This window comes from Oncorhynchus mykiss, chromosome 1, assembly GCF_057628025.1.
Source record: "Oncorhynchus mykiss isolate SJ-2025 chromosome 1, ASM5762802v1, whole genome shotgun sequence".
In the NCBI taxonomy this organism is placed as follows: domain Eukaryota; kingdom Metazoa; phylum Chordata; class Actinopteri; order Salmoniformes; family Salmonidae; genus Oncorhynchus; species Oncorhynchus mykiss.
Window position 1 is genome coordinate 57609145 of NC_143022.1, and position 15168 is coordinate 57624312.

Below are 15168 nucleotides of genomic sequence, written 5' to 3' on the forward strand. Positions count from 1 at the left end.
TTTATATCTTTATGTTTGAAGCCTGAAATGTGGCAAAAGGTCGCAAAGTTCAAGGGGGCCGAATACTTTCGCAAGGCACTGTAGGTATTCCTCTTGTCCAGATGGCTTAGGGCAGTGTGGTTGAGATTGCATCGTCTGTGGACCTATTTGGGCGGTAAGCAAATTGGACTGGGTCTAGGGTGTCAGGTAGGGTGGAGGTGATATGGTCCTTGACTAGTCTCTCAAAGCACTTCATGATGACGGAAGTGAGTGCTAAGGTAGTCGTTTAGCTCAGTTACCTTAGCTTTCTTGGGAACAGGAACAATGGTGGCCCTCTTGAAGCATGTGGGAACAGCAGACTGGGATAGGGATCGATTGAATATGTCCGTAAACACACCAGCCAGCTGGTCTGCGCATGCTCTGAGGGCGCGGCTGGGGATGCCGTCTGGGCCTCCAGCCTTGCGAGGGTTAACACGTTTAAATGTTTTACTCACCTCGGCTGCAGTGAAGGAGAGTCTGCATGTTTTGGTTGCGGGCCGTGTCAGTGGCACTGTATTGTCCTCAAAGCGGGCAAAAAAGTGATTTAGTCTGCCTGGGAGCAAGGCATCCTGGCCCGTGACTGGGCTGGTTTTCTTTTTGTAATCCGTGATTGACTGTAGACCCTGCCACATACCTCTTGTGTCTGAGCCGTTGAATTGCGATTCTACTTTGTCTCTATACTGACGCTTAGCTTGTTTGATTGCCTTGCGGAGGGAATAGCTACACTGTTTGTATTCGGTCATCTTTCCGGTCACCTTGCCCTGATTAAAAGCAGTGGTTCGCGCTTTCAGTTTCACGCGAATGCTGCCATCAATCCATGGTTTCTGGTTTGGGAATGTTTTAATCGTTGCTATGGGAACGACATCTTCAACGCACGTTCTAATGAACTCGCTCACCGAATCAGCGTATTCGTCAATGTTGTTGTCTGACGCAATACGAAACATATCCCAGTCCACGTGATGGAAGCAGTCTTGGAGCGTGGAATCAGATTGGTCGGACCAGCGTTGAACAGACCTCAGCGTGGGAGCTTCTTGTTTTAGCTTCTGTCTGTAGGCAGGGAGTAACAAAATGGAGTCGTGGTCAGCTTTTCCGAAGGAGTGCGGGGGAGGGCCTTATATGCATTGCGGAAGTTAGAATAGCAATGATCCAAGGTTTTACCAGCCCTGGTTGTGCAATCGATATGCTGTTACAATTTAGGGAGTCTTGTTTTCAGATTAGCCTTGTTAAAATCCCCAGCTACAATGAATGCAGCCTCAGGATATATGGATTCCAGTTTGCAAAGAGTCAAATAAAGTTTGTTCAGAGCCATCGATGTGTCTGCTTGGGGGGGGGGGGGGGGGGGATATATACGGCTGTGATTATAATCGAAGAGAATTCCCTTGGTAGATAATGCGGTCGACATTTGATTGTGAGGAATTCTAAATCAGGTGAACAGAAGGACTTCAGTTCCTGTGGTGTGGTCACAACAACATTCGTCTCGTTAACCATAAAGCATACGCCCCTGCCCCTCTTCTTACCAGAAAAATGTTTCTTTCTTTTGGCGCGATGCGTGGAGAAACCAGCTGGCTGCACCGACTCCGATAGCGTCTCTCGAGTGAGCCATGTTTCCGTGAAGCAAAGACCGTTACAGTCCCTGATGTCCCTCTGGAATGCTACACGTAAAAAAAACAAAAAACTGCATAGTTTCCTAGGAACGCGAAGCGAGGCGGCCATCTCTGTCGGCGCCGGAAGTAACTTTTTTCTTAGGATCCTCTTAAGTGCTGCTTGGTGTGTGTCTTGTGATTTAAGGCTGCTGAGGTTTTCTGCCTGAATGGTGATCTTCATCATACAGTGCCTGTGTCATCTTGCCGGGAAATACGGTATTAGCGGTAGTTCACACAAGGGGGAGCAATTCTTTTTTTTAAAGCCCCAAAACTTCACTTACCAGATGTGGGTGAGCGCATCTCCATCTAGCTGGGAGTCCTTCAATCTTTCTACTTTGACTGAATCGAGTTATCCATCCGGCTATACATACACACACACACACACACACACACACACGTAAATAAGAGCCTAAAGGTGAAAACAACTTCAGGAGATGAAATAACGCTTTGAAGACATCAACAGCATCATTGCTCAAAATAGTATGCAGCATAATCTGGATATGTATGCAACAAAAGTTAAACATTCACCTTCTGCTACCATTTCTGTTAAGCCGTCTACACATAGTTTGACGCATTCGTTCAGTAAATCCAACGTAGGCACCCCACCGAATGCACTGCAACACAATGTCACAAGGCAAAAGCAGCATTTCATTGGAAATTAATGTAATTCTGTTGTACCAAAATGCAATGACGCTGTCGGTGTGATCGAAGCTTAAGGACTTGAACCCCAGCCCTCTAGTAGACAACACCCAGAGCAACCAAGACAGCACTCCTTCCCAGGGGCTTCGTCAGGATGCGATCCCCATTGCTGCCAGTCTGCTGCTTGACACAATCCCTGATCTCCTTCAAATCATTAGCCCTGCACATCAGAGCTTTAGGCTGCACCCCATACTGCTTCTCCACCAAGTTAAAGTAGTCATGCTTCAGGCTGGACAATAGAACAAGTCAAAATTCACCCAAGGCTGAAAAATGGCCAAAGAATTTTGGCTGAGCTGGAACACTAGCGTGATGCCTTAGCAAATGAATTGAAACAAACCTTTGCAGAGCCTCTTCTGACTGTGATGCTTAGAATTCGATTTCCCCTAAATTACACACATCCTAGATCTGAATGAATGAAATATTCTTATTAAATACTTTTTTCTTTACATAGTTGAATGTGCTGACAACAAAATCACACAAAAATGATCAATGGAAATCAAATGTATCATCCCATGGAGGTCTGGATTTGGAGTCACACTCAAAATTAAAGTGGAAAACCACACTACAGGCTGATCCAACTTTGATGTAATGTTCTTAAAACAAGTCAAAATGAGGCTCAGTAGTGTGTGTGGCCTCCACGTGCCTGTATGACCACCCTACAACGCCTGGGCATGCTCCTGATGAGGTGGCGGATGGTCTCCTGAGGGATCTCCTCCCAGACCTGGACTAAAGCATCCGCCAACTCCTGGACAGTCTGTTGGTGGATGGAGCGAGACATGATGTCCCAGATGTGCTCAATTGGATTCAGGTCTGGGGAACGGGCGGGCCAGTCCATAGCATCAATGCCTTCCTCTTGCAGGAACTGCTGACACACTCCAGCCACATGAGGTCTAGCATTGTCTTGCATTAGGAGGAACCCAGGGCCAACCGCACCAGCATATGGTCTCACAAGGGGTCTGAGGATCTCATCTCGGGACCTAGTGGCAGTACCTTTGGCGAGCACATGGAGGGCTGTGCGGCCCCCCAAAGAAATGCCACCCCACACCATGACTGACCCACCGCCAAACCGGTCATGCTGGAGGATGTTGCAGGCAGCAGAACGTTCTCCACGGCGTCTCCAGACTGTCACGTCTGTCACATGTGCTCAGTGTGAACCTGCTTTCATCTGTGAAGAGCACAGGGCGCTAGTGGCGAATTTGCCAATCTTGGTGTTCTCTAGCAAATGCCAAACGTCCTGCACGGTGTTGGGCTGTAAGCACAACCCCCACCTGTGGACGTCAGGCCCTCATACCACCCTCATGGAGTCTGTTTCTGACCGTTTGAGCAGACACATGCACATTTGTGGCCTGCTGGAGGTCATTTTGCAGGGCTCTAGCAGTGCTCCTCCTGCTCCTCCTTGCACAAAGGCGGAGGTAGCGGTCCTGCTGCTGGGTTGTTGCCCTCCTACAGCCTCCTCCACGTCTCCTGATGTACTGGCCTGTCTCCTGGTAGCGCCTCCATGCTCTGGACACTACACTGACAGACACAGCAAACCTTCTTGCCACAGCTCGCATTGATGTGCCATCCTGGATCATCTGCGCTACCTGAGCCACTTGTGTGGGTTGTAGACTCCGTCTCATGCTACCACTAGAGTGAAAGCACCGCCAGCATTCAAAAGTGACCAAAACATCCGCCAGGAAGCATAGGAACTGAGAAGTGGTCTGTGGTCAGTCCCTGCAGAACCACTCCTTTATTGGGGGTGTCTTGCTAATTACCTATAATTTCCACCTGTTGTCTATTCCATTTGCACAACAGCATGTGAAATGTATTGTCAATCAGTGTTGCTTCCTAAGTGGACAGTTTCATTTCACAGAAGTGTGATTGACTTGGAGTTACATTGTGTTGTTTAAGTGTTCCCTTTATTTTTTTGAGCAGTGTATATTTGATAATATATCAACCGAGTGTGTAGCTTTTTCAATAACTGCGGTAGAAATAATGGCTGCTTTACTCAGTTGTGCAAAACTCACTCTGAGAGCCCCCACCTATCCACTTACGCAATGTGATCCTTCACGCTCACTTTTCAAAATAAAAGCCTGAAACTATGTCAAAAGACTGTTGACACCGTAGGGAAGCCATAGAAAAAGGAATCTGGTTGATATCCCTTTAAATGGAGGATAGGCATGCATAGAAACAGAGAGGTTTCAAAATAAGAGGCACTTCCTGATTGGATTTTCCTCAGGCTTTCGCCTGCAATATCAGTTCTGTTATACTCACAGACAATATTTTTTATAGTTTTGGAAACTTTAGAGTGTTTTCTATCCTAATCTGACAATTATATGCATATTCTAGTTTCTGAGGCTGAGAAATAGGCAGTCTCAAATGGGTACTGCCCCCTACATGCAAAAGGTTAAACACTGTTTCCCATGCTTGTTCAATGAACCATAAACAATTAATGAACATGCACCTGTGGAATGGTCGTTAAGACACGAACAGCTTACAGACGGTAGGCAATTAAGGTCACAGTTATGAACATTTAGGACACTAAAGAGTCCTTTCTACTGACTGAAAAATACCAAAAGAAAGATGCCCAGCATCCCTGCTCATCTGCGTGAACGTGCCTTGGGCATGCTGCAAGGAGGCATGAGGACTGCAGATGTGGCCAGGGCAATAAATTGCAATATCTGTACTGTGAGACGCCTAAGACAGCGTTACAGGGAGACAGGCTGGAGAGCTGATCATCCTCGCAGTGGCAGACCACGTGTAACAACACCTGCACAGGATCGGTACATCCGAACATCACACCTATGGGACAGGTACAGGATGGCAACAGCAACTGCCCGAGTTACACCAGGAATGCACAATCCCTCCATCAGTGCTCAGACTGTCCGCAATAGGCTGAGAGAGGCTGGACTGAGGGCTTGTAGGTCTGTTGTAAGGCAGGTCCTCACCAGACATCACCAGCAACAACGTCACCTATGGGCACAAACCCACCGTCGCTGGACCAGACAGGACCCGCAAAAATATAGCCCTTCTTATATCAGCTAATATCTCAAAGTGCTGTACAGAAACCCAGCCTAAAACCCCAAATGGCAAGCAATGCAGGTGTAGAAGCACGGTGGCTAGGAAAAACTCCCTAGATAGTCCAAAACCTAGGAAGAAACCTAGAGAGGAATTATAACAGAACATGGCCAAGATGTTCAAATGTTCATAAATGACCAGCATGGTCAAATAATAATTATCACAGAAGTTGCAACAGGTTAGCACCTCAGGAGTAAAGGTCAGTTGGCTTTTCATAGCATATCATTGAGAGTATCTCTACCGCTCCTGCTGTCTCTAGAGAGTTAAAAACAGCAGTTGTGGGACAGGTAGCACGTCCAGTGAACAGGTCAGAGTTCCATAGCCGCAGGCAGAACAGTTGCAACTGGAACAACAGCACGGCCAGGTGGACTGGGGACAGCAAGGAGTCGTCATGCCAGTTAGTCCTGAGGCATTGTCCTAGGGCTCAGGTCCTCCGAGAGATAGAAAGAAAGAGATAATTAGAGAGAGCATACTTACATTCACACAGGACACCGGATAAGACAGGAGAAATACTCCAGCTATAGCAGATTGACCCTAGCCCCCGACACAAACTACTGCAGCATAAATACTGGAGGCTGAGATGGGAGGGGTCTGGAGACACTGTGGCCCCATCCGGTGATACCCCCGGACAGGGCCAAATAGGCAGGATATAACCCCACCCACTTTGCCAAAGCACAGCACCCACACCACTAGAGGGATATCTTCAACCACCAACTTACCATCCTGAGACGAGGCCGAGTATAGCCCACAAAGATCTCCGCCACTGCACAACCCAAGGGGGGGGCACCAACCCAGACAGATAGACCACGTCAGTGACTCAACCCACTCATGTGACGCACCCCTCATAGGGATGGCATGAAAGAGCACCAGTAAGCCAGTGACTCAGCCCCTCTAAAATGGTTAGAGGTAGAGAATCCCAGTGGAGAGAGGGGAACCGGCCAGGCAGAGACAGCAAGGGCGGTTCGTTGCTCCAGAGCCTTTCCGTTCACCTTCACACTCCTGGGCCAGACTACACTCAATCATAGGACCCACTGAAGAGATGAGTCTTCAGTAAAGACTTAAAGGTTGAGACCCGAGTCTGCGTCTCTCACATGGGTAGGCAGACCATTCCATAAAAATGGAGCTCTATAGGAGAAAGCTGTTTGCTTAGAAATTTTAGGGACAATTAGGAGGCCTGCGTCTTGTGACCGTAGCGTACGTGTAGGTATGTACGGCAGGACCAAATCAGAAAGATAGGGAGGAACAAGCCCATGTAAATGCTTTATAGGTTAGCAGTAAAACCTTGAAATCAGCCCTTGCCTTAACAGGAAGCCAGTGTAGGGAGGCAAGCACTGGAGTAATATGATCAAATTTTGGGGTTCTAGTCAGGATTCTAGCAGACATATTTAGCACTAACTGAAGTTCATTTAGTGCTTTAAACAGTAGCCGGAAAGTAGAGCATTGCAGTAGTCTAACCTAGAAGTAACAAAACCATGGATACATTTTTCTGCATCAATTTTGGACAGAAAGTTTCTGATTTTTGCAATGTTACGTAGATGGAAAAAAGCTGTCATCGAAACGTCTTGATATGTTCGGAAATATCCATTAGCAATGTTGAAAGAGGGGAGATCTAAAAAATGCAACAACTATCATGGGGTGCTAATATGACTGGGATAATGCCTTTGGCTGCTAGACAATGAAAGAAAGTTGGAGAGAAAAATCAATAGACGGGGATAATGCATATGAGGAAGTCTTAAATAATGGTTAAATAAAAATAAATATGAGGAAGTCTTTTAAAATAATTGTTTCTATGGTGGTGATTTTGGCTATAGGCTACTTTGAAGCAAGGTAAGACATGACTCATAATATGAAGTAAAATGTATTGGTTTCAAACGATTTAAGGAACAGGAAAAATATAGGTATGCTAATGATAGACCTAGCTGTCTTCTAGTAGATGGAAAGGCTTTCCCAAAAACCTTCTTATTTAAATGTTACCTAGCTACAAAGTAGCCTTTGCCTACCTGGCAGATTAATATCATAATTGTCTGCATCAATCCAGTGGCCATTTGTTTTGCAATCTCTACAGAAACATGATAACCAAACAGTGCTAGGTGCCTGTGCACTTGAATTAAAGGGTAACTGCACACAAAAACCTAAACATGATTATTCATAGACCTCAAGAGGTCTCCTGGTGTGGTTTAAGCATTGTTATGGACTTAGAAATCAAATGTTTTTGTTGTTCTATTAAGAAAGCATGACATTGAGAGCAAAAACCCTGGGGTAAAAATATATTTCAAACCTGTGAATTTATGACTGTCTCATTTCTGTTTCAATAGTAGGCCCACTATTAACCTACTTGCACAGTACAGCTTGAGTTGGCCTGACTGTGAAAAACCAATATGGGATTTATCATTCAGCTTGTGTGTCACTGTTGCTCATAGAATGTTTCACACAGGGTGCCTTTTCTTCCCTGGGTGTACTCTAATTGGCAAAATTAGGGTATACTCACTTCTCCAGGCACCACTACACCACTGCGATGACCATGCTTTGTAATGTTTCTGAAACAAGAAATATATTAGGAAGAAGTAATGTGGTAGGCTATATTGTTCAAGTAGGCTAATAGTGGGCCTACAGAGTACTTCTGACGCCGACAGAGATGGCCGCCTCGCTTCGCGTTCCTAGGAAACTATGCAGTTTTTTGTTTTTTTACGTGTTATTTCTTACATTGGTACCCCAGGTCATCTTGGGTTTCATTACATACAGTCGAGAAGAACTACTGAACATAAGAGCAGCGTCAACTCACCATCAGTACGACCAAGAATATGACTTTCGCGAAGCGGATCCTGTGTTCTGCCTTTCACCCAGGACAACGGAATGGATCCCAGCCGGCGACCCAAAAAAACGACTTCGTAAAAGGGGGAAACGGAGCGGTCTTCTGGTCAGACTCCGGAGACGGGCACATCGTGCACCACTCCCTAGCATTCTTCTCGCCAATGTCCAGTCTCTTGACAACAAGGTTGATGAAATCCGAGCAAGGGTAGCATTCCAGAGGGACATCAGAGACTGTAACGTTCTTTGCTTCACGGAAACATGGCTCACTGGAGAGATGCATCGCGCAGACAGAAACAAACATCTTTCTGGTAAGAAGAGGGGCGGGGGCGTATGCTTCATGGTTAACGTGACGTGGTGTGATCATAACAACATACAGGTACTCAAGTCCTTCTGTTCACCTGAATTAGAATTCCTCACAATCAAATGTCGACCGCATTATCTACCAAGGGAATTCTCTTCGATTATAATCACAGCCGTATATATTCCCCCCCAAGCAGACACATCGATGGCTCTGAACTCTGTGCAAACTGGAATCCATTTATCCAGATGCTGCATTCATTGTAGCTGGGGATTTTAACAAGGCTAATCTGAAAACAAGACTCCCTAAATTTTATCAGCATATCGATTGCGCAACCAGGGCTGGAAAAACCTTGGATCACTGCTATTCTAACTTCCGCGACGCATATAAGGCCCTGCACCGCCCTCCTTTCGGAAAAGCTGACCACGACTCAATTTTGTTGATCCCTGCCTACAGACAGAAACTAAAACAAGAAGCTCCCGCGCTGAGGTCTGTTCAACGCTGGTCCGACCAATCTGACTCCACACTCCAAGACTGCTTCCATCACGTGGACTGGGATATGTTTCGTATTGCGTCAGACAACAACATTGACGAATACGCTGATTCGGTGAGCGAGTTCATTAGAACGTGTGTTGAAGATGTCGTTCCCATAGCAAAGATTAAAACATTCCCAAACCAGAAACCGTGGATTGATGGCAGCATTCGCGTGAAACTGAAAGCCAGAACCACTGCTTTTAATCAGGGCAAGGTGACCGGAAACATGACCGAATACAAACAGTGTAACTATTCCCTCCGCAAGGCAATCAAACAAGCTAAGCGTCAGTATAGAGACAAAGTAGAATCTCAATTCAACGGCTCAGACACGAGGTATGTGGCAGGGTCTACAGTCAATCATGGATTACAAAAAGAAAACCGGCCCGTCACGGACCAGGATGTCTTGCTCACTAACATTGAGTGGCTGCTGCTCAACTCCAGCCACTTTAATAATGGGAATTGATGGGAAATGATGTAAAATATATCACTAGCCACTTTAAACAATGCTACCTAATATAATGTTTACATACCCTACATTATTCATCTCATATGTAAATGTATATACTGTGCTTTATATAATCTACTGCATCTTTATGTAATACATGTATCACTAGCCACTTTACCTATGCTACTTTGTTTACATACTCATCTCATATGTTTATACTGCACTCAATACCATCTACTGTATCTTGCCTATGCCGCTCTGTACCATCACTCATTCATATATCTTTATGTACATATTCTTTATCCCCTTACACTTGTGTCTATAAGGTAGTAGTTTTGGAATTGTTAGCTAGATTACTTGTTGATTATTACTGCATTGTCGGAACTAGAAGCACAAGCATTTCGCTACAATCGCATTATCATCTGCTAACCATGTGTATGTGACAAATAAAATTTGATTTGATTTGATTTCATTACATTTTTTGTGACCTGAATCTTTTAACCAAAATATCAGATGAGACAAAAAAAAACTAACCAATTTACTTGCCCTAGCAGAGCTGGTTAGGCTGTTTTTATGTTATCCAGAGAGTTGGTGACTGCAACTGTGCTTCTGGAAACAATTTTATTACGCTTTTTTTTGCTAACGTTTACTGACACCGGCCATATTCAACGGGTGTTGACCGTTCGTAAATTTGTCAGTTAATCCTCTCTCGAATATACCAGCTACGTCTATCAGCAGTTGTCGCAGTGACATCCATTAATATTCTATTGAAATGGTTACTTGCATAGTTGAGTTTTTTGTTAATAAGACATGTAGCTAGCTAGCTAAACAATTAACCATAATCCCAACTCATGACGTTACTACCCTGCATGAATATGCAGGTAGATAACCAACCAGGTTCAATGTTAGCTAGCTAGCTAACTAGCAAAACAAATGGATCTGAGATATTAGTAATATTACTTCACAGATCATACGTTAGCTAGCTGACCTAACAACAGCAGTCAAGCACCCAAGCTAACTGGCTGACGTTGGCTAGTTTGCTAGCTACTTCCAGATGCAAATGAGAGAACAGCTCACTCAGAACATTTTAGTCGCCCTAGCAGATCTGGTTAGTCTGTTTTTATGTTATCCAGAGCGTTGGTAACTGCAACTGTGCTGCTGGCAAAAAATGTATTATTGAACATTTATACAGTAACATTTTTCCCAACGTTTACTGACACCGGCCATATTCAACGGGTGTTGAGCGTTCGTAAATGTGTCACTCAGACGTGAGTGCTCTGAAATCGGAGTAGATAGCCAGAGCAAATGTACCAGCTACGTCTATCAACAGTTGTTGCAGTGACATGAACATTTTATTGAAATAGTTACTTGCATAGTGGAGTCTTTTGTTAAGATATGTCGCTAGCTAGCTAAACAATGAACCATAAACCCAACTCATGACGTTATTACCCACCATGAATCTGCAGGTAGCTAACCAACCAGGTTCAATGTTTGCTAGCTAACATTAGGCTATAACTAGCAAAGCAAATGGCTCTGAGATACAAATAATATTACTACACAGATCATACACATAACGTTAACTATTGAGTCAGCCAGCTAACATTAACTAGCTAGCTAACAGTATGCTTTAACTTGAAATGAAAACAAATTTCTGACACAATTAGAAATGTGTAATATCTGAAAATGTAGCTAGCTACACTATTATACCCCCGTATACATGGATGGACGCTTCTACCTCTCTGTCACGGTTGCCCTTAGTTTGAAGATGTAATCCATCTCCTTAGCTATCATACTCTAACTCCACTGATTTCAAAACGGGGTCCTCCTGAAAGTGGAGAGCAGCACTTATGCAGATCTACTATGCGATATCTGTCACATCTACTCCTGCTCCTCCCCTCCGGTGTTCGACGTCGCAGGTTTACTAACCACCTGTCCTGGAAACCATCATTACGCTCACCTGGCATCAATCATTATGCGCACCTGCGCTTCATCATGAGGCACAACCTGGATTCCATTACATTACTAATTGCCTCCCCTTTATCTGGCACTCCCTTAGGTTCTTTCCCCAGGCAGTATTGTTTCATGTCAAGATGCTACTCCTATGTTGTATTATTCCATGTTCTTTGTTATATTAAACTTACCACCTGCACCTGCTTCTCGACTCCCAGAGTCTACGTTACAATATATTTCAAAACATGCCGTGTTAGAAAAGATTACCCTACACATACTGATCAGTTCAAATAGACAGAAGCATGCTCCATGGCAGACCAGTCCGAACTCATCTCTCGGCATGTCCAGCCCACTCATTTTCTCAGCCAATCATGGCTAGCGGAAGGATGCTGACTTTTTCTGTGGCTAAACCAACCAGGTTCGTAATAAATTAAAAAATATTTGTATTTACAGATAGCATACAAGTTTGTTATTAAGGCACATGAAAGTAAAAAAAAACACGCTTTTGCCAACAATTTTATTTTTTTACATTCAAATGGCTCTCCTGTGGAGTAGTGGCAGGCGACATATGCCTTGCGTCCTGAAACGAGTCACAAATGTTCAGCTTCCCCTTTAAGGGCGGGAGATTACCGTGGTTACGGGGCAGTCCTATTGTGTGTGTGTGAGTGAGTGAGATTTTGGCTCTAACGAGTAGTAGCTGTAATTTGTTATCAGTTGAAGCATCAGACTCAAACTAACATTGAGAAACTACCGAGCTTGTGAACAAAACATTGTAAATAACCAAGAAACATGAAGACAAAGTCTCACTTTGAAGAATTTCAAGTCATTTAGACTAACTTTTAGGCCTGTGCATTGCACCTCTAAAAATGTATCTATCAGCATCAGCACTTAACTCAGTGCGCACTGCTCCCCAGCCAGGCATGATTCATATTTCTTTGTGTGATTAGCAGGTATGAAACAAAACAGCAGATATGCAGTACTTTTATATTTTTCTGCTGTAAATCACATATTGCACATGTGCTCATACTTGATCATAACTCATACTTTACTTTTTACTCTATTTTATTTTTATGATTGTAATGCTCGCACTGTAGAGCCCTAAAAATTGACCACCAGCCCAGTTTGTGAAATAAAGGTTCTTAACAGACAATACCTAAATGTAGCCGCATTTGGTGGGTGGCGGGTGTTCATGTTATGCCCTGACCATAATGCATGTCTAAGACCCCCAGAAATGGCATGTGTGTCAAATCAGCCGCTGCAGCAGGTGCATGTACCGCTTTGAGTACACACCCACACACACACACAGGCAATCAGTTCCATTAGAAACAATGCTCCACCCTACTGTCAATCTTTACACACCTGTTCTTTACTGTCATGTATAGAATACAGATGTCTACTTCTTTTGCACTCTTAATTCTTAGTAGTGGATCACAGTCTAAAGACAGAGATAATAGATGGAGACTACCAGAACTGCTGGACTGTTTTGCTCTGGTCAGTTTGCTACAGTGATTAATTGTAACATCTTTTCAACCTCTCAATCACTATTTTTCTCATTCTCTTGCTCTCGCTCAGTGTCAGCAGTACCCTAATGGACATGGAGAGCACGGTATCCAGCGGGCGTTCCACCCCAGCCATGATGAATGGACAGGGCAGTGCCGCCCAGTGCCACTCAACTACCAAGGGCCAGGCGGTTGGCTATACCTGTTGTTGGGACCAGTGTGGCCTCTGCTTCACCTGCAGCCCTGACCTGGCTGAACACATCAGGGGCATGCATGTCGATGGACAAAGAGGAGGGGTGGGTAGAACCAGGGTAATACAGGCTGTTCTGTAGGCTACAAGTATTTAAGGTTTGTGTGTCTCTGTGGGATCACTCTCCCTCTCTGTATTCCTCTTTAGACCCACTTGTTAGCCCGCAAACGGCTGTCTGGAGAAGCGACTTCTTCTAAAATAGTTTTTGCTTGTCTGATCTTTATCTCGCCACCATATCCAACTCTTTCTCCCTCTCTTTTCTATCTCTGTCTCTCTGCTCTGTCTCCTCTCTCTCAACTCTCTTGATCATGCCATCTCGCTCTCTCTTTCTCACTTTCTCACACTCTTCCTCCAGGTGTTTGTGTGTCTGTGGAAGGGCTGTAAGGTGTACAACACCCCTTCCACCAGTCAGAGCTGGCTCCAGAGACACATGCTGACACACAGCGGAGACAAACCTTTCAAGGTAATTTAATAATATATTCCACTAGGCAGACACTTTTATCCAGAGTACAGTGAGTGCATATTTTTTTTTTTGTATATGCATGCGATCCCTGCAGAAATTGTAGCATTGTTACCAGATGGTGGTCAGGTTGTTTACTGAATGGTGACCTGCTTGTCACTGACCCTTGCTCTCGCTCTCTTTCTCTCTTCCTCTCTCTCCCACTATAGTGTGTGGTCGGGGGCTGCAATGCCAGTTTCGCGTCCCAGGGGGGGCTAGCGCGCCATGTTCCCACCCACTTCAGCCAGCAGAGCTCCTCTAAGCTGTCCAGTCAGGGCAGACTAAAGGAGGAGTCACCCTCTAAGGCTGGGCTTAATAAGAGAAAGAAACGAATCCTGATGAACAAACGCAGGCGCTCCCTACGTATGTACCCACTACAGTGTGTGTTTGTGTTCTGGAAAATGTTTTACTACAATATGCCTTCATGTACATTTTCTATAACTAGTTATAGCCTACTTTATATTTGATCTATTTTATTGAAGGAGAATACATGGTAAACTTTATTAAGGAATAGCAGTGGACTTATTTATTTATTAGTGTGTGTGAGTAGTTGCTTTGTGTGCAAGTGGTTTCTGTGTGTGTGTCACTCTAAAAGAGATGTTTTAGCCTGCTTTTAGTCCTCTGGGAAGAGAGGTTAGAATTGGACTGCACATACACACATAAAGTGCCTTCAGAAGGCATTCATACCCCTTAATTTATTCCGCATGTTGTTGTTACAGCCTGAATTCAAAATGGATTAAATCAAATCAAATTTTATTTGTCAAATGCGCTGAATACAACAGGTCTAGAACTTACTGTGAAATGTTTACTGACATGCCCTTAACCAACAAAGCAGGTTTTAAGAAAAATAATAAATAATAAAATAACAATAACGAGGCTATATACATGGAGTACCGGTACCGAGTCGATGTGTGGGGGTGCAGGTTAGTAATGAGGCTATATACATGAGGTACCGGTACAGAGTCAATGTGTGGAGCTACAGGTTACTAATGTGGCTATATACATGGAATACCGCTACCGGGTCAATGTGTGGGGGTACAGGTTAGTAATGAGGCTATAAACATGGGGTACCGGTACAGAGTCAATTTGTGTGGGTACAGGTTAGCCAAAGAAATGTATGTTTTTCTCACCCATCTACACACAATACTCCTTAATGACAAAGTGAAAACATGTTTTTAGAATTTTTTGCAAATGTATTGAAAATTAAATACAGAAATTTGTATTCACACCCCTTTGCTCCGACCCTCCAAATTGAGCAAAGGTGCATCCAACTTCCTTTGTCATCCTTGAAATGTCACTCCAACTTGATTAGAGTCCACCTGTGGCCAATTAATTGTTTAGACATGATTTATAAAGAAACACACCTGTCTATATAAGGTCCCTATTAGATATGAATGTAAGACCCAGATGCAGACCACGTCGCATGTTTCAACAGGGGCAGGCGATTGACAGGTCAAGGCAGGCA

At 44.3% G+C, this 15168-nt stretch overlaps 1 protein-coding gene across 2 annotated transcripts in view; it reads left to right on the top strand.

Annotated features, from left to right (window-relative positions):
- Positions 1-15168, top strand: part of LOC110525494 (zinc finger protein aebp2) — a 63351-nt gene that overhangs the window by 4451 nt on the left and 43732 nt on the right. For both annotated transcript variants that reach the window (XM_021605644.3, XM_021605663.3), the window contains exons 2-4: positions 13028-13250; positions 13560-13667; positions 13874-14066. In XM_021605644.3, coding sequence (XP_021461319.1) covers positions 13028-13250; positions 13560-13667; positions 13874-14066 — 524 coding nt within the window. The remainder of the gene's footprint in view (positions 1-13027; positions 13251-13559; positions 13668-13873; positions 14067-15168) is intronic.